The sequence below is a fragment of the Periplaneta americana genome, chromosome 2 (genome assembly GCF_040183065.1).
Source record: "Periplaneta americana isolate PAMFEO1 chromosome 2, P.americana_PAMFEO1_priV1, whole genome shotgun sequence".
NCBI classification, from domain to species: Eukaryota; Metazoa; Arthropoda; class Insecta; order Blattodea; family Blattidae; genus Periplaneta; species Periplaneta americana.
This window is the reverse complement of record NC_091118.1, coordinates 5,817,669-5,842,330: the sequence shown is the minus strand read 5'-3', so window position 1 is coordinate 5,842,330 and position 24,662 is coordinate 5,817,669. Positions and strand designations below refer to the sequence as shown.

At 36.1% G+C, this 24,662-nt stretch overlaps 1 protein-coding gene across 1 annotated transcript; it reads left to right on the top strand.

Annotated features, from left to right (window-relative positions):
* The first annotated feature begins 2,970 nt into the window (after positions 1 to 2,970).
* LOC138695374 (uncharacterized) lies at positions 2,971 to 24,426 on the top strand. The gene is made up of 5 exons (XM_069819792.1): positions 2,971 to 2,974; positions 7,890 to 7,986; positions 9,036 to 9,099; positions 12,856 to 12,946; positions 14,636 to 24,426. The coding sequence occupies exons 1-5, from the start codon at positions 2,971 to 2,973 to the stop codon at positions 14,707 to 14,709; spliced, it is 330 nt and encodes a 109-aa protein (XP_069675893.1). The 3' UTR covers positions 14,710 to 24,426.
* Positions 24,427 to 24,662: the final 236 nt, after the last annotated feature.

Sequence of the window (24,662 nt, the reverse complement as noted above, 5' to 3'; positions counted from 1 at the left end):
CGCCAGAGTGCAGTCTTGAAGCTTAAGATAGCCGACGCTACTAATCGACAGTGATCGATAGGTCTAATTTGTTGGTGTAAGTGTGGATTCTTTAGTTATTATTTCTATGAATAGATGGCGAAAATGATAGCCACTGTTGCCAATCGTAGATAAATATACCCGCATTATAGAATTCAATATTTCACACCACTCTACTGATTGTAAAACAACACTGGGTTTAGCTGGAAACCGCTGATGTTGTCAATTAAGTTATGTGAATAATTTATGTTTAATCTATATAATCATCTTCTCTGACGCTTTTTAACTGCCCCAATAATGGTGCCACCTATTGAGAACTAGCGGAACTCTTTCTAAATTTGTCTATTTTTTTATATCTTTAGTTCTGACTTATCCCGTCGTTGGAAAGTTCGCTTACACGCTCATATAATCGTAGGTCAGATATCTTTGAACGCCAGTGCCCAGTAAAATATTATAAAAATATTATAGATTTTTATTAAAATTAAGAGCGCAATAAAGCGAAGTTCATGTTGTGCTCATATCATTACGTTGGAGATACAGAATTTCATATTTTTAAATTAATAGTAAGTTACTAAAACTAATATTTATAATATTATGAATAAGTTTGTGCACCCCTGAGTACGTTCAGGCGATGAGGGTAGTTAATTTCTGTGCTACATGGAAAGATCGAATGTATAAGTAGGGCTATTAGAATTGGGTCAACTTCCGACTTAATTTTTTATTACGATTATTTGAATGTCTGTGAGATTTAAAAGGCAAACAGACAGAATGTGAAATAGTTGCGTTACAAAATATTTTCAGCAATATATATACACACACATTTAAAGCTATTCATCACTCTATATTATACGAAACGTTTGTCAATTTTCCTGAACAGCGATGGCTACGTAATTTCCGTCTGCAATCTCATTGGCTGAACCGAATGGCTTGCCGTTACTACGTGCTACCGAACCCTGGACTCCATTTAGTCCAACGTACGTCGTAGAGGAGAGCGGACGGTCCTGGGTTTGGTAAGGTGGCTGTTGAGTTTCCAACCTGTAAAAGTGTTTCGTTCAGGTGGAGTTGAAGTATTATTTCAAAGTGAAATCTAATTTTTAATTAAACAAAAATAAATAGAAGGTCATAATACCCGTAACTTTGAATCACGTCAGATATTTTCTGTTGCAGTAAGTTAAATGAAATTCGTGATAGTCTCAGTAACGATAGTTTAGAATGGAAATATTAAAAATCCATGCGATATGAATAAGCTAGTTGGAATATGTCTTCACTTAAAGTACCATAATTTCTTATTTCAGAAGACAAAGTGCTTTCATTCTAAAGAACCAATGGATATTCTGGAAAATCGTGTTGTGTTGGACGTCCAATATTTTATTCGTGGACTCCATTTTCTGCAGTCATATTAATTTTCTTCAAGTTTGAACTGATAGCAAATCGACCCAGAATATTTTTCTATTCCACAAATAATACATTTTAGATTATTAATATTATTTATATTCAAGTTAAATACACTGTTAAATAATATTCTACGTTGTGGGCTTGTATTTCATACTGTTCAGGTAGGATTCTAGTAAATATGTTAGACAAGAACGTTAGTGATTAATATGACGCATGGAAAGAGGAAGTAAATTAAATTGATTCACGACATTGGTCTTAAATTTCTGAATGCAATTCGAAATTTCATCGTGCTTCCAAAATATAGTTAAAATGGCCACCAGTTTGTATAAATGGCATAAGTGCAGTAAAATTGTAGGAAAAATGTATGTAGCATGTAGAAACTAATTTGGTGAAGGTATTCTGAATGTCAGCCATTTTGTGTTCGTGTGTTGGATAAAATTAAGCGTAGTATGTGGAGGTTTAGTAAGTGTAAGAAAACTTGGTGATGGAAAAATTAAAAGTGTACTGCACTTCTGCCATGAAAATTTCGTTCAAATTTTTTCAGTTGAAGATAAGATTATTCGTAACTTTTTTCTTATTAAATAGAGCGAACAAAATTAAATGCGAATTAATAACTTAATTTGTTTAATCTCTGCACTCATATTCACAAATTTTAAATAAAATTAAGTGTTAAATTTCACGAGTGTTTGTTTCTTTTTCGTCGGTTTCAGGCAGGCAATCACTGTCCTACTTAAAGTACAAAAATTAAGCAATATTGAAGCTCTTTAGTCGGAATTTCTCTTTTGAGAAAATACAGAAAATGTTTTTAATTACAGAAAAATTTGTTGCAAGGACGCATTTGACTACTCTTGGTGTATTTCCTGGATGAAATATTGGACGTCTCTAAATTCCCCTCGTCTTCGACAGATGATGGGCAGCTGAAACCAAGATCGTTGGTAATTCATGTAGAACTTTCTCTTCATATAGGCCTTTTGAATGAGGAAGTAAATAATAGATTCATAGAATAAAATCGATTACGATATGAGCACGTCATTGGAATACAAGTACTGTTATGGCCAACCAACGTGTTGTAGAATAATGGAACGTAAGACCTTCATATATAAATGAAAAATTAGCAGATCAAATTCTCGAGGTAGTACATTTCAGTATGTGTCGGCTTTTATATTTGCAATTAAAAATGCAGTACGGGTATTCAACCCCAATTATATGGTCTGTTTCGTCGGTGCACCGTCGACAGCAGAAATAACAAGGGAGTGTTTTTACTTGAACTTTCTTGGGATCTCAGCTTTAAGCTTCGCCTTATGAGGTCGAGAACAATCTAGACGTTCAGAATTGCCCTCAGTCGTTCTGTTCTCCAGAACGAAGAGTCCGTAGATGTCAAAGTCTACGTAAATCTAAGTAACATAATCGAATAGGGTGGCTTGTAAATAAAGTGGGATTGTCGACATTAAGACATGTTGCGTGTACTCTTAAATTTAGTTTCGAGAACGTTTAATTCTTTATTGGTTCGTGACTTTAACACAAGAGAATTTCTGCGTGCCCGAATTGCGTTCAACGATGGGTTTGACTACGTCCGCATTCCCGGACTTCTGAGGAGTTGAGAAGGGTGCCCAAAAGTAATTGATTTTAATTTCTAACCACGTTCTCACTAAATGTTGAAATTGAGTACTAATCACATCATGGTAAACGTACTCAATCTGGACATAGATTTGAGCCGTTGTCACCCGAAAGCCACAGCGTGGTATAGTGGTTACAAAAACATGTAAGAACTTAGTTAACAGGTGGTTCTCTATGCAAACACTTGTGTGCTTCACTTTTAACTTGTATATTTTACTATTCGCTTCATGACTCGTTCCTGTAAACTGTGGCATTATAAACATACCACGAAAATTGTAAATATACTTATTTGAGACGGTAGGATTCAAACCAGGGACATTGCTTCAATTTAGAAACACGGAGACAATTAAAAAATTAGAATAATATGGCCCCCGAAGTGTATGTTAACAAGGCGTTAGGAACGCTTTAGATTTTTAAAAAGAAATGCGGAGATGTAATAAATAAAAATAAAAACCACATGCATTAAAACTATCCTTCGGAAACCGAATCTGTGTTACAGCAAAAATAAGTGGACTCAAAAGTAACGTAAATTACAGAAAAAATTCTCCTAAATTTACCAACATACATTAACCTCTCCCGAAAATACTTTAAACTTAAAATTATCTGAGTAAAGAAACCAGAAGTGACACAAACCATTTGCACATGTAAAACTCGATGCATAATCGCGGCAGGAAGGAGAGCTGTAACCCTTCCATCAGGCACAAATGCTTGTTAGTGCAAGAAATTTCTACACGTGTCATCCAGCACCTTGTAAGGCGGTACTGCTGGTCTTTTTGGTAATTAAGACTGCCCCCTCTCAATACTCCAAGAATTCGGTGTCTAATGTAGAAGATTGGATTCTATAATGCGGTCAAATTCTATTCATATAATAATAATAATAATAATAATAATAATAATAATAATAATAATAATAATAATAAAATAATAAAAATAATAATAATAATACAATAATAATAATAATAATAATAATAATAATAATAATAATAATAATAATAATTCGTGTTGAATTTAGAAACCACAGGTGAACAGGTAAACGAGATGAGTTATAATGAAATTATTGTATATAAAATGAATTTACTAGTTTGAGAATATTCTTACTCTGTACGTAATACTCAAAGTGCCTATATGTTTGTTCATAGCATGTACTTCACGTCTACAAGGCTCTGGCTGAAGTACGTGGCCTGCCATTGAAATCGAAAAATCGAAAAATCGAAGGAGAATTGGGAGGAAAATTTAAAAGGTACGCAAAACGCGTCCTTGCAAGGGGTTGGGGGCTGTACAAAACTAAATATGTGAGCTCCAAGCCTGTTGGCCACTAGTCTCACTCCGGGTTACGCTGCTCCCCTGAAGGAGCTCTAGAAAATTTTGAAGGGGAAGCCGAAATTGGACGTAACCTCTTAGGTACCACATACGCGAGGGGGGCTGAGATTGATCAATTGATCACGGAACGGGGCGAGGAGGAGTTGGCTGGTGTTTGCCGTCAGGATGGCAAGACGCCGTCATCTGTTGTTCGATGACAAAGCAGGTGAAGGCCGTCGGAAGAAGCGCCGTGAAATCTAAGCTGCAATTTGAGATATCCCTGTCCTTTCAATTTGCGACTTATTGAGTGACCTCATATGTTTAATAGACTATTAATATTATCTGAACTAGGGCATACATAATTTATAATAAAGGTGGAATATATATGGGGAAGGGCATATAGATCGTGGCCCATTTCTTATAGGGCTCATCCCGACATTTGTCTTACGCCTGAGGAAAACCACGGAATACCTTAGGCAGGATGAGTTGTCTCATATAAGAGACTAGCCAATTTGGCTATTATGTAGGAGGTCATGAGCCTTGTTGATTTGTCTCAATTTCGAGACCAGCCATTTGGCTATATGATGGCTCAATTGCGAAGAGGGGGGAGAGATGTAATTGTTAATTAAGGAGATTCATGGGGATATGAGTGCAGGTCCGTGGCCCATTTCTTTTAGGGCTCATCCCGACATTTGTCTTAGCGCCTTAGGAAAACCACGGAAAAACCTTAGGCAGGATGAGTTGTCTCAATATCAGAGACTAGCCAGTTGGCTCTTAGGTTGAATGACTCTATGAATCGATGGATATATACTAGCCAATTGGCTCTATTAGATTTCCATCGATCAACAAAAGTAGATAATGTTATGGAGGGATTTTGTTTAGCCCAGTTAAGACAAGGTCATTTTACAGCGGTTGCACTATCCAAGGAGTCTCATGGAGTTGAGCCGTGGCTACCAAAACCTGGGAGTAACGCCAGCCTCCCTGTCCTCCTGTCTCAATAGTATAGCTAATGGACCTGTCTGGTGTCTACGCCGTAACCTAGGATCATACTGGCCGAGGCCAGATATGAGCGGGTTGGGGTTAGCACGAGCTTCCGCATACAGGTTCCTAGCCAGTCGAGCAATGAACTCGTCTATGGTTGGCAACTCTAGTTCATCATGGAACTTTCTTCTCGAGGCGACTCGGGGGAGATGGGTAATGAGTCGAATCACCTGGTTTTGGACAACTTGGAGTTTACGGAGATGGGACACTGCCGCAAACCCCCATGCGGGTGCGGCATAGGTAATGACAGAGCGAATGAGGGCCTTATACATGGTAAGTCCTACCCTCAGGTTGTCAGGAGTTAAGGCCGCCAGAATGGGATAGTGTCTAACTATCAGCCCGTTGGCCTTACGAAGAAGGGATTGGATGTGATCTCGGAAGTTGAGATGAGAGTCCATGATGATCCCTAAATATTTAATTTGGTTCATCCACGGCATTTCTCGTCCGAAAAGTGTGGGTGGTGGTGGTATGTCTTCGAGCCTCGCTCTTAGTGAAAAGAGTATGGCCTGACATTTCTCTACATTGACCTTGATTCTCCAGTCGTGGAACCACGGCTGGAGGTGATCTAAGATCGACTGTAATCTACGGGACGCTAATCTATAGGTTTTGCCCATCGCCAAGAGGGCAGTGTCGTCTGCATAGATATACAGATGACTACTTCTGCCGTGGATATAGCGAAACGGGAGGTCATTAATGAATATATTGAAAAGTATGGGCCCGATAATGGAACCCTGTGGGACTCCTGCGTGAATTTCACGGGGGGTGGAGAAACTAGTGCCTACACGGGTTTTGAATGTACGGCCTCGGAGGTAGTTAGAAATGAGGCGTATCATTCCATCTGGGACTCCCATGCCCAGTAACTTAACGAGGAGTCCCTCATGCCAAACCTTGTCGAATGCTCGCTCGATGTCCAGGTAAGCTGCAGCTACTACACGCTTCGTGCTCATAGCCCAGGTAATGTCCTCCGTCATGCGGAGTGCCTGGAGTGTAGTGGAACGGCCAGGGTGAAAACCGAATTGCTCGTTCCTGATTTGGGGCAATACTACTTCAGTGAGGCGTCTATGTATGACCCGCTCCGCCAGTTTGCTGAGACAACTGAGGAGACTAATAGGCCTATAGTTGCTTGGATTCGTCTTATCCTTTCCGGGCTTTGGAAAGAGAACTACGTGAGCTTCTTTCCAGGGAATGGGATAGTGACCGGAAGCCAAGATGTTATTAATTATCTCTGCTATGCGCTTCATAGCTGACCTTGGGAGATGCTGCAATATAATTCCTTGGATACCGTCGGCTCCTGCGGCCTTATGAGGGCCGAGGCGACGAATGAAATGGGCGACCTCGTGGGTGTTCGTAGGTCGTATCCCATTTTCCGGCTCCCTGCTAAGGAGGTCTCGAACCGATTCCTCAACAGCTCTGATATGGGGCAAGTTTAAATTTTGTTCCACGGGATGAAAAGTGGTCTCTAGAACGTCTGCCAGTGCGGTAGCCTTCTCCTCAGGAGTAAAGGCCGTGACATCTGGACCGACTACTAATGGGTGAATAGATTGAGACGGATTGGACAGAGCTCGAGATACACGCCAGACATCTGACATGTTTCTGCTGTCCATCGTCTCAACCTTGGATTTCCAAGCATCCACGACCGTTTCGTGGACCGCCTCACTGATCCGCCTGCGCAAGCGGTTCATTTCTATTCTATGTTCATCTAACCTAGTACGCTTCCACAATGTTCTTGCTCTATTGCGGGCGATCTTTAGGTCTCTAATATAGGCTGGGAGCTGCATCCGTCCCGGTTGTGAAGACCGTTTCGGTATTGCAGCAACCATTGCCTTCTTTATGCACTCCGTCAGGTCGCTAACTGACCTATCTATCCCTGCCGGAGTGACTTCAGGGGGGAGTGGTGGAAGCGTAGCGGCTACCTGGTCTTGAAAGAACACCCAGTCTGCCGCCTTGTAGTTGAATTTCTCAGCGGTTGGGGAGAGTTCGACTGGGTGCATGATCTCCATTATCACCGGTAGGTGGTCGGACGGAAGATCATCCAGGGTTGTTAGTCTCGCTCTAGTTGTGAGACCTTTCACCAGAGCGATGTCTAATATGTCAGGCAGTTGATTTGCAGCATCCGGTACGTGTGTGGGTTCCCTAGGGGCCATCACGACGTATCCGTTTCCTGTAGAATTAAGAAAAAGCCTATCGCCCTGCCGATTGGGGCGTTGACAGTTCCAGCTAGCGTGCTTCGCATTGAGGTCGCCGGCGACTACGAATCTATCGGATAGACTTGTCACTATATCTAAATCGCGTTCATTTAGTATGCCCGGAGGACAGTAGGCAGCCATGAGCAGAAAGGGGAGTCTGCCTATGTAGGCTCTAATAGCCACTGCCTCTAATGCCGCTAGCTGGGGAAGGAGATACTCACAGTGCGCGATCGTAGAACGAACGAACACCGCTACACCTCCGCCTCTTCTACCCGCTCTATCTTGTCTATAGACTTTAAACCCCGCGCATCTTAAATTTACTTGGGGTGTCAGGAACGTTTCTGTTATATTATGCCATTGGTGCAGTTGCTGAAATATGTTGGTGCAACGTACCCAGTGGAGCAGAGCGTGAGGTCTGGAGTTCAGTAAGGTAAGGACATGAAATATCTTTAACCTTGTTTCTTATAATTTTCATTTTAATATGTGTGTTCTTTTAGAGAGTGGTTGGATATAATCATAGGTGAGGGGGTGAAACCTACAAAGTAGGACTTGGTTTAGGTACAAAGCACGTACGGTCAGAAGACCCATGCATTGGATTTTAGAGAAAATTATGATAATATAAAATCTGTATGTATATTACTCAATAAATCCATCTATATTTAAATGTAAATTATGAATCCTTTAAGACATCTGTTCTCAAATTGCAAAATTGTAATTTATATTGCAGGGTTATGTCAGATCTAACAATTTTTCGGGTCTACCGCTATGGAGTAACGGCTAGCTTGCCTGACCGTGAAACGAGAGGGCCCGTTTTCAAATCCTGGTTGGGATAAGTTACTAGTTGAAGATTTTTCCACGGTTTTCCCTCAACCTATTAAGAGCAAATGCTGGGTAACTTTCGGCGCTGGACCCTGGACTCATTTCGTTGGCATTATCACCTTCCACTCACTCACTAACCATAGCAATTGATAGAGTCGTAAAATAATCAGTTAAAATAATTTTGTAAATAAGTCAGGCTACATCATCTGGTTGCACATTTAAAATCACCAGGATAGTCTAGAAAATGAGGGCACTCCTAGAAACGGGATGTGAATAATGTTCAAGGTATGTCAGCAGCTAGTCCAAATTGTCTTTTGTTTCACAGCATGATTTCAACGAACAGGTTTCTATAGCAACAGTACAAATCATCCTTGTTATTTAGTTCATATTTCAGCGCTACAAACGTAAGGAGGGGATTTGCCATTACGCGAATAAGGATTACAAAACAGTTCACCTTCGCCTCTGAGAAAGGGCTAAGCACCTCTGACTTTGGTGCTTCACCCAGTGACCTCAGTCACTGCCCTTTCTTTTACCTAAATAATCAGTCACCAAACCCTCTCCAACCTTATAAAAATGTTCGGTATATACCTATTACAGACAATGCTTAAATATTCCTGATCCTTTTGTACCAGTCATTGAGTTGCCCTTTTCGTCTTTCAGATGTTGCCACTACTTCCGCGCCTGTTACGAAGAAGCCCAAAGGGAAGCTTTTCAGCTCGCTGATGTAAGTCGTTAGTGATTTATAATGACGCAGTAGAACTTAACAGTCAATAACATTTTTCATTCTGTAGCCAAATTATCATCATGGTAAATGTGGGATGGTCTATTCCTAACAATTACAACCGATCTCAGAACTTGAACATGTCGAATTCATGTGATGATATTTCTACAGCTCTTGTTTAGTAATGGGTCGCCACCACACCTCTGTATTCGTGTTCACCATCACTTTCTAATTGCAGTAACACATAGAAACTTTAATCGACGTGTGCATTCATCTTGCTTTACCTTTACCACCCCTATTACTATAATACATCCCCTCAATTTACTATCTAACCTCTCACCTTGAAAACTTTCCCTTCTATCTAGTGGTCACCTCACCACTTTTATTGCTCACTTAAATCGAAGTTCTTCCTGTCGTATAAAATTTCCCTAATTTGTATACTATAACTTCCACTAACACTACTTAATCATAATCATCCACTTTCATCTCCAATGCTACCTCTCCTCACTCTGTCATCGCTCTTATCCCCTATTTCTAGTCACTGTTCATTTGTTCACGTCCATCCCCGATAACTTCTTCGCTAGGCACTGTTAACTCATATGATTGAACTAATACTTACTTACTTGCTTTCAAGGAACCCGGAGGTTCATTGCCGCCCTCACATAAGCCCACCATCGGTCCCTATCCTGAGCAAGATTAATCCAGTCTCTATCATCATATCCCACCTCCCTCAAATCCATTTTAATATTATCCTCCCATCTACTTCTCGGCATCCCCAAAGGTATTTTTCCCTCCGGCCTCCCAACTAACACTCTATATGCATTTCTGGATTCGCCCATACGTGCTACATGCCCTGCCCATCTCAAACGTCTGGATTTAATGTTCCTAATTACGTCAGGTGAAGAATACAATGCGTGCAGTTCTGCGTTGTGTAACTTTCTCCATTCTCCTGTAACTTCATCCCTCTTAGCCCCAAATATTTTCCTAAGCATCTTATTCTCAAACACCCTTAACCTATGTTCTTCTCTCAAAGTGAGAGTCCAAGTTTCACAACCATAAAGAACACCCGGTAATATAACTGTTTTATAAATTCTAACTTTCAGATTTTTTGACAGCAGACTGGATGATAAAAGCTTATAACATAAAATTCAAAGTGTAAAGATCTATCCAAAATTATAAAACCAGTTCAAATTGAGATATCTGGGCGTTAACTTGAAATCGGGTAAATTAATTTGCATCTACAAAAAGATCATCGATGAAAAATTATAAAGCACAGCGTTGCTGTGTCTACATGATTTTATAGATCTGGCTTGCTTCGGTTGCCTCGGAGACGTGCTACTCTGGCTACAAATAGATACGCCACTGTCTGCTGACATCTGTTACATTACGAGTGTTGTTGTCATTTAAAAATGAAATTTACGTGTAAACGTACGCTCTGGGTTACGATCAAAGACGGCGATAGAGTTGTAACACAATACTTCCTACATAAAATGAACACTGCACATAGTCGCTTGTATATCACATTTTACGAGTATAGGTCTAATGGGGGGGAAGTAGAGGAACTTACAAATAAAAAGAGAAGAAAACTGAGGCAAAATTTCGGGTACGTTCCTATGAAAATGGAGGCACAAAGCCGCAGAAACTGGGCAGGGGGAACCCGTGTTTGTGCCCGAGGCCGGGGTTTAAGTTTCTGTAATAACCCACTGCAATCCAAAAGTTATCTTTTTAACTTGTTAAAGACACTTGGGTCGCGTCCACTTGTGTTCTTCTGCTCTAGAATATTTTTCGTTATCTTAAAGTTTGTTTTGATTAATTTTCACTCTTGGCTAAGTTTTAAATGCATAAATATTTCCATTTACATCAAACAACGAAAACCAAATCTAAAATTTAAATATTAATTGTCAGTTATTCGTATTTTTAAATAAATTTGTGAAAATCATTTGGCCACGTTTCTTTGTCAGTATGACAATACTGAGAATACGGAAGAGGTTTATTATTTTATTGTGGGTATATAGAGGGAACTTGACGACAAATTTATGATTTCCTTAAATTTTTAGAAAACTAAAAAAAGTTAAATTGTTCAACACTTTATATTTGCCAATGGTAAAAGTGCAGTAGATTAGTCTGTGGGTAACAAAACTTTTCTGCCCAATTAGTGAACAGTGTCTTAATGTTAGTCCATGACTGTGCGGTGTGTCTGTGTTGTAGTTACGGTTGAGTATGTTGTTAAAATATTGGCGATGGAAGTTATTCTAGAAATAGATTTTGAAAATCAGCTGAGTTGTAAATGTGATCATATCTTCATGGTAATTAAATTCGTGGTGGTGGTGGTGGTGGTGGTGGTGGTGGTGGTGATAAAAAATACTTACCATACTGCACTTCTACCATTATGAAATGTGACTTTTAAATTTTAAATAAGTATATATGCATCTGTTAAACTGTTTAAACGGAAAATTGTGTTTATACTTACATTCAGCAGGAAAGGATACCTACAAATAAAATTTGAGTGAAATTATATTCTAAAACATTACAAATTCAATAAAAATGTATCTTACATTGAAAGTAAAGATTACCTCTAATCAGATGGGAACCTCCATTAGACAACACGTTAATCGAAAGTGTGGAAAACCTTGAACGAATATTAGGCCACACTAATTATGGTTTGTTGTTTAATTTCAAAATGTTACATGTTTCGGTAACTTTTACACAAATTTGCTAGCATAGCCTACATGTTAATTGTCAGGTGTTACTTCTCCTTCACTGGGTGGAGATACTTACAAATGGCTTTTAAGGAACCCGGAGGTTCATTGCCGCCCTCACATAAGCCCGTCATCGGTCCCTATCCTGAGCAAGGTTAATCCAGTCCCTACCATCATATCCCACCTCCCTCAAAACCATTTTAATATTATCCTCCCATCTACTTCTCGGCCTCCCTAAAGGTCTTTTTCCCTCCGGCCTCCCAACTAACACTCTGTGTGCATTTCTGTATTCACCCATACGTGCTACATGCCCTGCCCATTTCAAACGTCTGGATTTAATGTTCCTAATTATGTCAGGTGAAGAATACAATGTGTGCAGTTCTGTGTTGTGTAACTTTCTCCATTCTCCTGTAACTTCATCCCTCTTAGCCCCAAATATTTTCCTAAGCACCTTATTCTCAAATACCCTTAATCTCTGTTCCTCTCTTAAAGTGAGAGTCCAAGTTTCACAACCATACAGAACAACCGGTGATATAACTGTTTTATAAATTCTAACTTTCAGATTTTTTGACAGCAGACTGGATGATAAAAGCTTCTCAACCGAATAATAACAGGCATTTCCCATATTTATTCTGTGTTTAATTTCCTCCCGTGTGTCATTTATATTTGTTACTGTTGCTCCAAGATATTTGAATTTGCGTGGACATACTGCTACAAAAATTAGAAGCGAAGAGAGTTGCATTTTATATAGGAAATTAATGAACTTGATAAAAAAGAAACTTTTAATTTGGATGTACATATACTTACCTTGCAAAGGAGATCGTGTTCAGCTGTGTACTAAGTTCTGTTATTAAATTTCACTAAACCTAATAATTTCTCTAGGAAAACGTGACAAATATGCTCTGAAAGGCAATACAAATAATAGCCTTTGTAACTTGAAGGATTAGTGAAAATAAAACTTACGAGGGTTATTTTTGCGTGTGTTTATATGTATAATATGTAATCTTACTTAAATCTTGGTATATTCTTGGTATGAATTGTGACAAATTATTTTTTTGAGGATTGTTGCCGAGAGATTTTTGCAACTAGAAGGTGGGAATCAATGCCATGGGACGAGATTATGGTGAACATCGTTCCTCACTTGTTAGTCGGTAAGTTCAGTTAATAAGTCACATAATTTCTTAAATTGATTACCATTGTGTTGTAAGAAATAAACTATGTAAATAATGTAAAATTTTAGTCTTTGAAGAAAGAACGGTGTAATTTAGGTGTTAATATAAATTTGTTCTTTATCAGGACACACTATAATAATTGCACTATCAAATAAAACAACGCAAATTTATGAAAGTGTGACAGGTCTACTTGTTTTACAAGATTGCCTTGTATCTATTTTGTAGTTAACAAAAATTGATTTCACAACAAAAGAGTACAGGGGAAAAAGGGGGAATGTCCACTTTCAGGCAAAATTCAGATTTCCATTCGCCTATATACTTCATATGAAGTGAATTCATTCTACACTTAGAACAGGGGAAGAAAGTTCTCAGTTACAGAATAACTGCTGGTTAATTTCTCAGTATTATATTCGGGATGATAGAGTTTCACATTTTAAAATTGGTTTCCTGAGAATTGTTTAAAAGTGGACATCCCCCCTTTTCCCCTGGACTCAAGTGAACCCGATTCAAGTTCAGAATAGTTCTGCACAAACTGATAATATTGGTAATCTTAGTTGATGTGCATTTAACAAAACTTATTTTTGTAAAGAAATCGAAGTTCAAATTTCTGTCCCTGCTTTGAATTCGTAAATTCATAACTGTGAAATAAGTTACGCAAATAAAAATAATTTCAAGTTTGTAGATTAATAGAAAGCAATAGCTTTCTTATACCGGTACTGTAAAATTAGATAATCATGATCCCTTCACTTTTTAGCTACAAATTTAGGAAATAGTTCAGAGTGCGAAATAAATCTATTCTCTCAGTGCTAAAAACTAGTTTTGTTACTTGTGAAAGTTTCACTTTTATGAACAAAGAGTTGCATTCATATTGTTCTAAAATTACAGAAGTTTTAATAGGTAACTACCATTCAAATGTTTGAAAAGTGTAAGAAATCAGCAGCTTGAAATTTCTTAACTGATTTACTAATTTGAGTTTCGAAAATAATTTAATTAAATTTTATTCAAATTCTCAATTCATGTAAGCTCCAGGCTTAGAATACATACATTGCATGAAGCTTTCAACTTAACTTAAAGTATAACATAATCCAGCCTATAAAAGAGAATGAATAACCTTGAATAGCCACAAAATGCAGGCGTGTGAGTTTTCGAATCGCTCACTCTGAATGCATATTAATTTCTGAATTACGTTTACTCTCACTACAAAACTTCTAAGAATCAGGTACTCTGAACATAAACTTAACTTTTTGACATTAATTCAGATGCCAGAAAAACTTAATTTCGTTAGAAATATAAAAAACTTACACTTAACCCTTAAATTGGCAAAACTTCATTTCTCACAAACCTTTCTCATTTATTAAATCTTGTCGGACCGTAAAGAAAACTATCGCAATGTCCATATTTTATATATTGTACAATATTATAGTATTGTGAAATTTTAATTCTCCTACCAATTTTTTTTTATATTCTTTTAAAATTATAGCATATAGGCTACTAACCTGTTGTATCCTACAGGATACTTTGTCAATTTAAGGGTTAAATAACACGTGAAATATGGATGCACAGCAGCTATCTTGTTTTAATCTTTTGGCATTGCCTCAAACTGTTCCTTCACTCTGTTTTGTTCATGTATTGAATTCTAAAATGTTTTCCTTGTTATCTCAAGTCTAGGCGAGATGTATGACGACAGACAATACGGTTCCTTAACAAGAGGATCTTCAGGCAGATATCTGCAGCCGCACTAAGATAAGTATCAGATGAGAGATTTTATACTTTTCATTGTGGTTGTGTAGACGAAAGTTCAATTTCCAGCAGTGTTGACGTATATTAAAAGTTTCGGTCTAGACAGTTCTATTGTCAGGGTCGTGTATAAAAAAAAATGGTATCCGTTTTTATTCTGTCCGATAGATCTGGCTAGCCAAACAACTGGCAACTCTTCACACCTTGGGAGGGACAATCTTAGTAGTTCAAGAACATTTGCCAGCTTTGTGTAGTTCACTCTACATAAACAAGAGATTTCGTGAATAAAATAAGACGGTGAAACACGATCCTCCTTAATTTATGTACGTCTAAAGTGTTCTAAAATAACGTTTAATACTGGTTGGCGAGTTGGTATAGCGCTGGCCTTCTATGCCCAAGGTTGCGGGTTCGATCCCGGGCCAGGTCGATGGCACTTAAGTGTGCTTAAATGCGACAGGTTCATGTCAGTAGATTTACTGGCATGGAAAAACTCCTGCGGGACAAAATTCCGGCACATCCGGCGACGCTGGTATAACCTCTGCAGTTGCAAGCGTCGTTAAATAAAACATAACATTTAACATTAACGTTTAATTGAAATTATTTTACACTTGAAAATAACTTTCGTCTGCTCAACCTAACAAAATTGAATATTATTGTACTGTACATATTGTACATAGCCTATAAATCACTTTATAATTAATTAGTTGTTAACATATTCAATTTATATATCCATTTCGCGAATTTTATATCCTACTTTCCATAAACTGCGAGCAGTGAATTTTGCAATGTTCTCCTGGAAAATTTTATTCGTGTCTAATCGTTGTAAAATTTTTAAATGTTTCGAAATTATTATTTAATTTAAAATTCTATGTAATTCTAATACGTAACTCTCATTAATAAACTGCATGCGATCGAAGCAATAATGAAAATGAGAAAATTTCATCGTCTATTTCGTCATTGTCATTTTATGTAACACTGCATTCGCCCTAAACAGCATTAGATCCAGATGTCCGTCTGAAGATTTGGAAGTGTTGAGTTAACTGTGTTGTCACGGTTTTCTACATTTTATTGCACAATAATGTGTTTATTTTTTTTAAGAATCTTGTAACCTAATATAAGAATCAAAATTTTCCATAATTTTATTTCTGAATCCAGATAGCAACATCCATTACTTCGACATATCATTGAAGTCTTTAAATTTACAACAATGGTAACATTGGCACGTATGAGAAAGCGATAGTACATAAATTTTATTTATTTAGTTGGACTTCATTTGTTTTAGTGTTTTCTTAATTTCTTATGTTAATTTTAAAATGAGTTTGTATTCTCCTATGTGAAATGAATTTGGTTAATTTTCTGGAAATTTCGACACTGCAAAGATATTTTCTTTCACGTGTGTTAGAGTAAGAATAATTGTATGAAGCAGTGGCGGCTCCTGCGTATTTCTTAAGAGGAGGAAAGAAGGTAACAGCACGAAATGACACCTTCTTGAATGAAACATGCTACAAATTAGCCAACATGCATACATGTAAGACCAGGTAGTGTTGGGGTTGGTCTTCCTTTCTGTATAGCAATAATCTGTTCTTGTAAACTAAGTTTCCTAAATTTTCCAAAATATATAATGTTGTCACTTCCATTCATTGTTGAATAATTTCACAAATTAACAATTACAAGGAAATTCACCTCGCAGCATTTTTCGAGCACACTAGAGCATCACACGTGTTGGAAGAGACTATAGCTACTAACACGTAATCGGAACCGTTTTATGGAAAAGGGAATGAGAAATAATCTGAGGAAAGCGAGAACACTGCACCCACTCACGTGGTCTTTGTTGCCACATGTACATTTTACAAGTTCAATATCACATGCTTTTGAAGAATGTCAGTTCTTGTAAAGTCATACTACCATTATTGTTCAAAGTTGCCGGTGCCCAGTTTTTTATGTTAAAAATAATGTAGTTTGGAGTACCTACTTACTTTCAATTTCAAATATATTTTTACAAAACTGACAACTTGGCTGTTGCCCTGTCTAGTACACAATGAATGGAAGTGAATTTCAGGGGCCAAAAAGATCTGCGATACTAACGTAGAACTACTTATTGTGCCTCCTCCTAGATGTGTTACAGTCTCGTTGAATGCAGCATCGTTAGATGGCAGCGGTAGCGAGCTTGCTGCACGACCAGTCGGTTTCTATTTCCCGCCCATGACTGATTCAGAGGAGGATCTCCTCCCTCTCCGTTCATTTACTCGCTTTAAAACTCTGCTTCTTTCTCTGGCCGCTAGTGCGCTGTTGTCTATGTGTGTTAACTGCAGTAAAGGAGGAATGGATTGACTTTCCTCCACACAAACAATTTCTCATCTTTCTCACTGTTTTCTAGCAGCACATGAGCGCATATCGTTTAAAACTCGGATCAACCGAGGTTTTCTTATAGCTGTGAGCTTAAAAATTATCGAATCTCCTTTGAATTTCAAGGCACATATTTTATTTGGTATTTACCTTCAAAAGAAGAAAAATGTGAGGAGGACGTTCCTCCCTTCCCTCCCCCGAGGAACCGCCACTGGTATGAAGTGTTGTATATGTGACGTGCTGTTATTTAAACAAATTCTAGATTTAATAGAATTGTTCGTCTGAATTGTCTCACTGAGTGTTTTGTTTACTATGATCGATAGTTTTCATTATTTTACTATTTCAGCTTACTCTGTTTTAGAAAATAAAAATTTGTGACTAATACGTAAATAGCAACATTTCCATACTCTGAAACTGATGTACTGTATGATTAAATTTTCAGGATTCTGACACTTTTTATACTTTCTCGTTGATTTCTATGACAGTTTTATTAATTGGTACAGCCTGTTTTTAATATTTGCCTTATACTGTCTTAATGCGAATTGATATATACAAGTATACTAAATTCAGTATAATAGTTTATTAATATGTAGGCTAATTTTGATTATTATGATTATACTGGCAATAAAAGTTCCGATATTTTTTACCGTTGTGTGAGAAAAAAAGCAAATTTTATTTTATATGTCAATTCATACATTGTTTTTTTTCGTATTCTCTGTAAAATTTCCGATTTTGTGAATATTTTAAATTTGAAGGGTTCTGAAGAAGTGTTCATTATTTTTTTAACTGAATAAGTTGCTTCATTCAATCAATGCTGTTCTATTTCTGATGGTGCAAATGAATGACTAATTTAAACAAATTTCATTTGAGCATGCTTCTGCTAGTCTTGATTAAGTCGTGGGAACATGAATCTCATATGTCCAGTAGAAATTATTCAGTGCATGTTTGTATCTTTTCAGAAGTAAAAAATTCAAAGTTGCGGTAATGCAAATATTCAGCTTTCGACTAAATTTATGACAGTTCTTAAAAGCATTATGTATCATCTGCATTGTTAACTTTTCTCTTGCGAAATTCATGCCAAGTTATCTGTGAACTTGTTACTACTCGGGTAACACTGTACGTAATGCCAATTTTTAATATAAGAATTTCGTTTGAAATAGTTTAGAAAAATAAAAATGCAATTCATGTAATTAAACTATTGATTTAAAATTTTAATTCGAAAGTTACATTAGTCAAAATTTCGTACGTCATCACATATATCTCAGAATGCTCATGCCATCTTTTGTCTCAAAATTTAGATTGTGATTTCCCAAGAATTGCTTCATGTCAATATCGATTTTATTTAATTCTCTTCTGTGAAACTTGTGCCCTTCTTTAAAAAATCGTAGAAATGCGAAGTGTGTAGTGAAGTGAAACCGTGAACGTGTAATGCGAAATGGGGGAGTGAAATAGTGAATAAAAGGCGAAACTAAATCAAGACAACTGAAGAAAGAATTGAGAAAAGTCAAGAAAAAATTGAAAAGACTGAAGAAAATTGAGAAATCTGAAGAAAGAATTCAGGAAACTGAAGAATAGTCAATAAAAGTAAAGGTATCGAAGAAACTAATCGTAAAATGATACAAAAATCTATGAAGATAAAAGAAAGTGAAATGAAATTAGCAAAGGATCGTAATCTGAGGCGCGAAGAGGGGTACAAGGTTTCTTTTTAAACAACCAATCGCGGAAATTTGTGGACAGTTCTCTGGGAAGTCACATTCACAGTGTGGAACTGAACTAAGTTCCAAAGTTCTTTTGTATGTATTTAAGCCATAGTTTCCTTGCCGGAACATAGGTAACCCTAGCGAAGGTTTCAGTACCTCCAAGATCGAAGTTGCTTTACATAAACAAAATTCCAATTCAAATCATGGAGGATATTGATGAAAACTTCAGGCTTTTTCCACATGAACGTAATTTAAATGCTGGAACTCACTGATATTTGAAAACTTCTCGGACAAAACAGTTTCGCAGAAAGAATTGAGAAGCATGTTCCCAATTATAATACCAAAATTTAACAAATGATTTAATTTAGAATTACTTACAAAATTTCAGTGCAAAAAATTATATTTATTTTTTACAGAAAATTTATTGGATGCAGAAGAGAAAATGGCCAAGTTCCACTTTTCCTCGTGTTTCACTGGGGCTCTTCGAGTATTTAAAATATAATTCATTGCCTTTTTCTTACATTTTTAGGATTAAGTTAGTGAGATTGACTATTAATCTACAGGACTGGAAGCCAGTGGTCTATTTTCACAGAATAGCAAAATGTTTTCAGTTCTTAAAAATTGCTCTATCAACATTACATCTGTAAGATTTCATAACAATTTTCCTCTGTGATTTTTATATTTTCTGTATATTTTGCCTTAATTTAATTGGATTTATATTTAATTGTTATTAATATTACATATTTATGGCTTTTAAGGAACCCGGAGGTTCTCATCTCTAGTTGGTTAATTTCAAATCCGTTTTATAACCTTGACGAATTTTTTGATTGTACAATTTCTTTGTAATTGTTCCATTTTAACTGACCTTGTCTATACATACTGTTTTTAGACATGTAATTTAAACTGTTAAACTATTACCGCCCTCACATAAGCCCGCCATCGTTCCCTATCCTGTGTAAGGTTATTCCAGTCTTTACCATCACATCCCACCTCTCTCAAATCCATTTTAATATTATCCGCCCATCTACGTTTCGACCTCCCCAAAGGTTTTATTAATATTACTAATTTATTTGTTGTATGTGTTATTAATTTACTATAACATTGGGTTACTCTTAACTTCTGGATTATTATGTAATTATCTTATTCCGTGACTGTTTTCAGGGTAGAGTACGAACTAATATGTTTTCTAATAAAAGTTTCTTGCTTTATCTTGGAATGTTACTAGCTGACGAATGTTGATGAAATTTTCTCACTGAAATTCCAAATTTATTTCTACCGCAACAACTTTTTCATTACTTATGGTGCTATGAATCTCGACCATATAAAATATACCTTGATTTGCTTTCACTACTAGCATAACCGTTACTAGGCAACCAAACCCGTTAACTTCCTCAATCTGAATCTGAAATCGACGCACGTTGTTATATTATTTGTGTATAAACTTGTTTAAAAGTGATAAATTAAAAATGTATAACACTTGTACAATTTCTCTACCGGTAATTTTTTTCATTGCTCGTGATAACAGTCGCTACTCAACGAATCAGTTACGTTTGATTTCTGTAAGAGACTGTCCTTGTAGATTTTATAGAAGTGAACTACGCGTCCTTATTCTGATTTATAATTTAATTTGTGTTACAGATACTATGGCTCGTATTGGATGCGTATTTCGAAGTTGAATCGCTCATCGCTTCAGTGTGAAGAATACAATAAAAAACTAACTCCATAGACCATGAAATAAATGTATGCAGACAATTTTGAAATATTTATATAATTTGTAATATAGTGGACATATCTGTGTTCCTTCTACCTGAAGACGTGAATTAGCCTGAAAATACAGTGTGAATACTACAAAGTTCTAGATACTTCAGTAATGTGTTATGAATGATTTAGGCAGAAATAATGATAGAATAAGATCATAGTGATTTGAACTTCATCTTTGCTCACCACCAATTCCACTTACACGCGCTTGATTTGAACCTGATCCCTGGAGATAAAATACAGTAGTTGTAACACACAGTTAATCAGAACACGTGGAAAACTTCAGTTCATAGTACAAAGTGTGCTTTTAAAACTTATAATTACATTGGACATAATGTAGTTACAAGAATTTTGTACAACTTTGGAAGACGAAGTGGAACACAATAACTGAAATTATTGAAGGCAATACGGGAAACCAAATTCGTAATCTTCCAAAACACATTTTAGAGGCGAAACTAGGGCACTTATCTTATCCTATCTCGTCACTAATATCCAAAAATGGAAGTTTAAAATATATCGATGATGCTGAACAGCAACCTCTTATATCAAAAATATAAAAGAAAGATTTCACTCCTGATCACATATCAGATTGTCCTTTTCCACATTATAAAATGGCAACATATAAAAGAAAACAACCACTAGGATTTCAAATGTCGAAAATGAATTTTTTGGCAACGACCGCTAGATGGAAGCACTGCTGCAAGCTATTACTTAATAACATTTCATCAAGGTAATAACGTGACTTCTTTTGCAGTCGCTAGATGGCAGCATAGTGAAAATGATTAAAATTGTCTTGAAAGCGCATTAGACTGATCAGTGTGATACATTTGATTAGGGATTTCACTTCAGTCCTATGAAGTAAATTTTCCGAATCCTCTGCACACATCTTAAATCGAGGTATGAATACAAACTTCACAAGAAGAGATTTAAATACTCTTATGTCGAACATTTATTAGTTTTCGAGATATTAAAACGGTTTTTCGCTCTCCTGTAAAATTGATTTTTTTTTTTTGGCAAACGAGGTTGCTGTTCAGCACTATGGATACACAATAGTGTATTAAGACAGGGTTGGGAAGTGCGTTTTACAAACTAGAGGAAAAGTTTGTAATGCACGTCACAAACATGCATTGTACAACAATTTTTTGCACGATCATATTTTCAAAATTGCAGGTACAATATATTTTGCGTTTAACATTTAGAGTATTATTATTCCAAAGCCTTTGCAAAACTGCTCTGTAATGGTAACTAAGATAACAATCAGTGCACTGTAATGGGGCTATTTCAGTACAGTTTTATGTTACGGAGAATGGTTGCCCTAGCAACAAGTTTCTGTGTGGGAATTCTAACTTTCAAGGCCTGACAACAATAGCTGTAAATACAGCAAAAAACAAGATCGTGTAAAAATGACGTTGTGTTAAAGAGCATCTGAATTCTACATCGTAAGCTAAAAATTGAGTGGGTGAATGGAATAAGGCTCCATCCCAATCTCTGTTCAAAATGACGGATTTCAGCAAAACAAGTGAAATTGTTGCAGTTAACCTAGGACTGTGTATGTTTTCAAATAGGAAGATCGATGTACAATATTGTAGTACCATGCTAAGATAGATGAGCATTGGATAACATTTCGGTAACAGTGTTGCCAAACAGCCATTAATGATTTATTAATAATTCAAGTTTTAAAATACTTCAAAATACTCTGAAATCATAAACGTAAAAAATTACCTACGCAAAATGTATTAGTTGAACTAGACAACATTAGTGCAAAGACGATTATTGGATGTTTGTTTCTGAATTTTTAAAAGTTAGTCTCAAAAAGTTACGACCTAAAACAATTATTATTTCTGGGAATCCTAATAGCAAAGAAACGAAACACCATAGGAATTCTGCATCGACATTTTGCAAGGGATTTTCCCCTTAAAAGGAGTATTACTGAACAGCTTTCACTCTGTATATTTCCAAATTTTAGAGTAACTTGTTAAGATGTGGAGATTAACTTCCACTAATTTCTCTTTTCCTATTTGAAAATCCCGCAGTTTTTTAAATACCAAGTATCGTATGTTGACTTTATGAAACAACATTCAAAGGCGATAGAACTATCCTTTTTAGCCGTAGGCATTTAAATGACACATAAATTTAAGAAAACTATGAAACTTAGATATACTCAAATCACTGAATAAACAATTACAGTAAGAAATTTCCAAATTTAATGTATTTTTTTCTTATCTGACAAAATATTTATTTGCTAAGTTTAATCATTCTTTCAAATGACTAGAATCTGCAAAAGATATGTGCAAGTATTCATTTAATTCATGCAATAATATTCAAAAACTAAAGATGTTTGTAAATACAAATCATGTTCCAAGCTGATGTGAAAATATCTTAATTCTATAGTACATCCATCCACTAAGTCAATTTCCATATATATATATTTTTTTTAGGGCTTTGTACGCCCGTTCAATATTAGTTACCCTCGATTCAATATAGTGAATTTGGAGTAAGCCTAGACAACTGTAATTCACGTGTCTACCAAATACTCTGCATTTGGAACGTAATTTGAATCTAATATCAATCAAATTTTGTTAATATTATTGTATCCTCTTTTGATATATTGATTGATTAATGTATTTCTATTTCTATTGTTGTAGTTATATTCTGTAGTCTGAGGCATTATTCTGTATTATATAAATTTGTACTTGACTGTGTTACAGCATCTTCCGATGAATTTGAAATTTGAAATAAACATTTGAAATTTGAAAAAAAAAAAATGAAAAAAATAGTTTAAAAAATTTGTAAACTTGAAAGATGCTGAGCTTAAAAATTCGTACTATATTATAACGAGTGCAAGAGAGTATTAGGAGATTTAAAATTTCGAATTGGTGAAATACAGGATACATTTTTTATTTTATTTTGGTGTCAAAAGTGAGTGCTTGCACAAACTTCAATTTACGTACCAAATGAAGAAATACAAACCTCTGCAAATAAGTACTTTGCTTTCACAGTGGGGAGGAAAGTCGCTGGTGTTTGTTATATTTCGATACGACTTTCTTAATCTGAGATGCATATCTTAAAATGTAATGCAGCATTTAGCTTGCATTTTTCTGCTGGTATGGTGGGAACACTGTTGGCAACTGACATCACGTGATTTGTGGTGGAAAAAACAATTTGCTCAAAGTGCTTCATCCTGTAAACTCATGACATTACTGAACTGCCTTCTTATTTTTATTTTGGTCTCTACAACTGACTCATAGGTGCCTTGAATACAAATCTTGGGATGCTGTATATGTGTAAGAGCGAAATGCAATTTCCTAACTTGTCAAAATATAATGCAAATATTGTAACTAAGAAATGTGTAATGCAATACAAACTATAATAAAGACATACGAAAGTTTGTAATGAACTCATTTCCATTTTTTGTAAATGACAAAATAAAACAGTCGAATTCATGGCTAAGTAGTCGGTGTTGGTAATAGATATCCCTTTCCGGTACGGAAGTTACAGGCCTGTAAGAAGCGATGCCCCAAGAAATGAAACAAAAATTCAAGAATGCGAACCCCTTACTACAGGAACACACTAGCTAAGCGCCAAAGTAACAAATTTAAGAATTCAGCTGAATCGAGATACAGCCTGCATTGTCACTTGCTGAATAATTATTTCGTTACATTGCAGCAGCACAAGTTATGTTCACTCCGACCTTCATACAGAGCGAAGAGTTCGAGCGTTGTGTTGCAAGTTCCATTTTCAGCTCCCTGTATATTTCTACTCACAAAATCCGTTAGAGAGTTGGGTACAGAAGACAATCTATAATGTTTGCATACGTGTGCTTTTTCTTACTATTATATTTAAAAAAATCTTTTTTTAATTTACTATTAAAACTTAATTAAAATTGGCCTAATTTGAACTGTCCTTCTCTTTATGTACCATCATGCTTTGTGTACGATAAACTTTTCAAGAACTGTACTAGATTTGCAAGTATCACAGCGAATATAAGTATATTCAGACAAAACTTGTAATAACTGTGTTAGATTTTCAAGTAAATGTAAAGATATTCAGGTAAACCTTTTAATAACTGCACTATATTTTGAAGTATTATAGCAAATGTAAATACATGAAGATACATTTTTTAAAATATACTAGATACACTTTTTAAAATCGAC